Source organism: Nannobrachium achirus (genome assembly GCF_963921795.1).
Source record: "Nannobrachium achirus genome assembly, chromosome: 18".
Classification (NCBI taxonomy): Eukaryota; Metazoa; Chordata; class Actinopteri; order Myctophiformes; family Myctophidae; genus Nannobrachium; species Nannobrachium achirus.
The window spans coordinates 22751352-22755253 of NC_137825.1; the positions used below are offsets into that span (position 1 = coordinate 22751352).

At 46.4% G+C, this 3902-nt stretch overlaps 1 protein-coding gene across 1 annotated transcript; it reads left to right on the forward strand.

Moving 5' to 3' along the window:
- Window positions 1-2459: 2459 nt before the first annotated feature.
- Window positions 2460-2903, forward strand: LOC308302977 (large ribosomal subunit protein uL18m-like; the record flags this gene model as incomplete). The annotated part of the gene is made up of 1 exon (XM_080747296.1): window positions 2460-2903. The coding sequence occupies one exon, from the start codon at window positions 2460-2462 to the stop codon at window positions 2901-2903; it is 444 nt and encodes a 147-aa protein (XP_080603422.1).
- Between the last annotated feature and the right edge of the window lie 999 nt (window positions 2904-3902).

Below are 3902 nucleotides of genomic sequence, written 5' to 3' on the forward strand. Positions count from 1 at the left end.
TCACCCTGGTCCAGGGTAGAGCTGCCTGTCCACTTGGAACTAATAGCCAGCAGCTGGCATGGCCGTCTGTCTGTGTCCAGCAGCCTCCCATTACTTTATAAGTACACAATAAAATCCTCAGTGTTAATTACTCTGAGAATTTAAAAATGGACCCAATAGAATAACTATCAGCCCTAATGCACATGGTTCGAATTACAGGGGGATTATGTTTGGGGGTGGTCTGACCCCTCTAATTAAGATTTGACGAAAAAAAGAGGTAAAGACAACAGGTTATGTTCAAAAAATGTCTATATCCTTCCTACCTATGATCGTAAATATTACATTTTAATTCCTGTATTCATGCCTAGAAGAATCTTCATCCTTAAAATGGACCATAGCCTATAGATTCTTAAAAGACAGATCCATTTTCAACCTTATCTATCTATAAATGCGAGAAGTCTCTGCGTGTGTGTCTGTCTGTCTGTCTGTCTGTCTGTAATCCGCGTATCTCGAGAACCGTTCGTCCCACCGGCTTCAGATTCGGCACGCGCGTTCCCCGCCGCGGCACGGAGTGCAGTGCCGGGTCTCGACCCGACCCGACGCGCGGTTTTCCCGAACCGGCGCGAAACGTTCGGAATCTCCTTATGCGGGGTTGATTGTTGACATCAGGCTGTTCCGGAGGAAATCGGCGAAAGCTCTGATTCATTGTGACATCACTTCATAAAAGGCTCTGACATCACGTACGCCACATGAGTCAACAAAAAATCTCTGTGAGTGTGTATGTATGTATGTAATCCGCGTATCTCGAGAACCGTTCGTCCCACGGGCACGCGCGTTCTCCATATATGGGCATAAAATGAATGCCCCCGTATATGGGCATAAACTGGATTGCAGACAGACAGATACAGATATCTCCATATATGGACATAAATGGACAGAGACAAACAGATGGTCAAAGATCTCCATATATGGGCATAAAATGGACGCAGACAGACAGATACAGATATCTCCATATATGGGCATAAATGGACACAGGCAAACAGATGTTCAAAACGGGTCCTATGACAACAGGTATAATGAGGTTTGCATTAAAGGGGGAACCGGCACTGTGTCTGCAACACAGTTGGAGGCACAGACAGATACTCCATATATGGGCATTAAATGGACGCAGATAGACAGATATCTCCATATATGGGCATAAAATGGACCCAGAACTATAACTGCAGTGATCTCCATATATGGACATAAAATGGACGCCGACAGACAGACAGACAGATACAGATATCTCCATATATGGGCATAAATGGACACAGGCAGACAGATGGTCAAAACGGGTCCTATGAAAACAGGTATAATGGGGTTTGCATTAAAGGGCATTCATTCCCTATTTACATTGTTCCGAGTTGGCCAGGTCGCCGACTAGACGCTGGGCTGCCTAATTGGCTTGAGAAGGCACCCAACTATGGAGTGTGTTACCAAACCTCAATGTGTCATCATGGCATCGGCCATAGCTCCATATATGGGCACAAAAGGGGGCATGCCCATATATGGCCATAGCCATATACTGATGACATCAGCAATCTCCATATATGGCATTAAAAGGGACAAGGACTGACAGATTGAGATCACGCATATATAGGCCGACTGACTTCAAAACGTTGCACCGGATGTTGTCCGAATGTCAAAGATGGCAGTGTGTTAATGTTAATGCTGTTTAATGAATATAGAAATATTACTTTATGAACATTTTAAAACCTCATACTGTTAGACAGTCTGACTGATGCTCATGTAAGAACAGAGATGGCACTTTTAGGAGAAACCCATCTTCATCTGAGGCTGTTATGTTCAAATCCAGCTTTGGCAGACAGATGGTCAAAACGGGTCCTATGAAAACAGGTATAATGGGGTTTGCATTAAAGGGCGGGGCATTCATTCCCTATTTACATTGTTCCGAGTTGGCCAGGTCGCCGATTAGACGCTGGGCCGCCCGGCTTCTAGTCCTACCTAATTGGCTTGAGAAGGCACCCAACTATGGAGTGTGTTACCAAACCTCAATGTGTCATCATGGCATCGGCCATAGCTCCATATATGGGCACAAAAGGGGGCATGCCCATATATGGCCATAGCCATATACTGATGACATCAGCAATCTCCATATATGGCATTAAAAGGGACAAGGACTGACAGATTGAGATCACGCATATATAGGCCGACTGACTTCAAAACGTTGCACCGGATGTTGTCCGAATGTCAAAGATGGCAGTGTGTTAATGTTAATGCTGTTTAATGAATATAGAAATATTACTTTATGAACATTTTAAAACCTCATACTGTTAGACAGTCTGACTGATGCTCATGTAAGAACAGAGATGGCACTTTTAGGAGAAACCCATCTTCATCTGAGGCTGTTATGTTCAAATCCAGCTTTGAAATCACCAGTTCGGTGGTTGTGTGCGGCCCCCCAGCCCAGACCCAGACCCATGGCTGAGGAAAAGGAGGCGGTCAGCCACATCTTCACCAACAGAAACCCCAGAAACCTGGAGCAGATGGCTCTGGCCGTGAAGGAACGAGGATGGAAGACCACCTGGCCTCACCGAGAGTTCTACCACAGACTGGTGTTCTCTCGGACCCAGCACCATGTGACGGCGGAGGTGTTCTCTGCCGGCCGGCCGGACCCGGTTCTGTCCTGTTCCACCAGGGAGTGGGCGGTGAAACAGCAGCTAGGCTCCACCCGCTGTGTGGCAGCGTGCCAGGCTGTGGGCGAGGTGCTGGCGCTGCGCTGCCACCAGGCGGGCATCACAAGGATGGTCTATAGGAGCATCCCCTGGCAGTACCGCTCTGATGCCGTCCAGTCGTTCAGGAGTGCCATGAAGGAAGGAGGAGTCACTCTGAGTGAACCTAGACGGAAGTACGTTGGAACCTGAACTTCCAAACGAGGAGGAAGACGTTTCCTCTCCTTCTCACACACGTTTTCTTTCATACAAACACAAGTTTCTTTCCTTCACACAGAAGTTTCTCTCATACAGTCATTTTTCACAGACCAGCATTACAAGGTTCTTCTGAACGACTTTATTTACCTGCACTCATCACCGATCACCGTACTAGCACGCTCTGCTGGCACACAAGTAGGCCATATGGCCGCGATTAAACAAGATGCAAGTTGGCACCTCGACAGAGTGCAGTCTAGTTAAATATTCAATCAATCAATCAATCAATCAATCAAAACCTGACGCGTGCAGCAGCAAGGACTCGAGGGAGTGCGGTGCCCACTGTTTGTCCAATTGGCATTCCAAAATATCTGCATATACTGATGACTTCAGGGATGTCCATATATGGATATAAAAGTGACAAGGACAACACTATGGTCAGATCGGCATTGCGATGTAGGCGTGCAGCCCAAAATCTAGATGTGAGGGCCGTGTAGCAGCCCGAATCTCTGGTCTTCATATAATTGGTCTGCGCTGATGCTCATTATAAGATGGTACATATCTGTCTACTCGCTTCGTGACTTATACTGCTGTCCAAAAGCACTGCAGCTGCCCTGCTGCCTTCTTTAGTAACTATCTGTCTGAAGAGGAACATAATATAGTACCAGCCAATTACAACAAATAAACGCCAATAAGCTGCGTGAAATGCTGACATTTCACGTATGCACGCACACCTACACACTGAAAAACACACTGCACGCACGCGCACGCACGCACGCACACACACACACACACACACACACACACACATCCATGTTCTATGGCAGGGGTGCGTAACTTTGATGATGGAGAGGGCCACTATATTCTCACACTCAGTCTAGAGGGCCACAATGCATAATACAGGCAAAAATAGCTACAAGCTCAAATCTTGAGCTTGTAGATCTGCTATTTCTGCTATGTTTGAATTGGAATCCTGAATTATTTTTCGCTATTCTT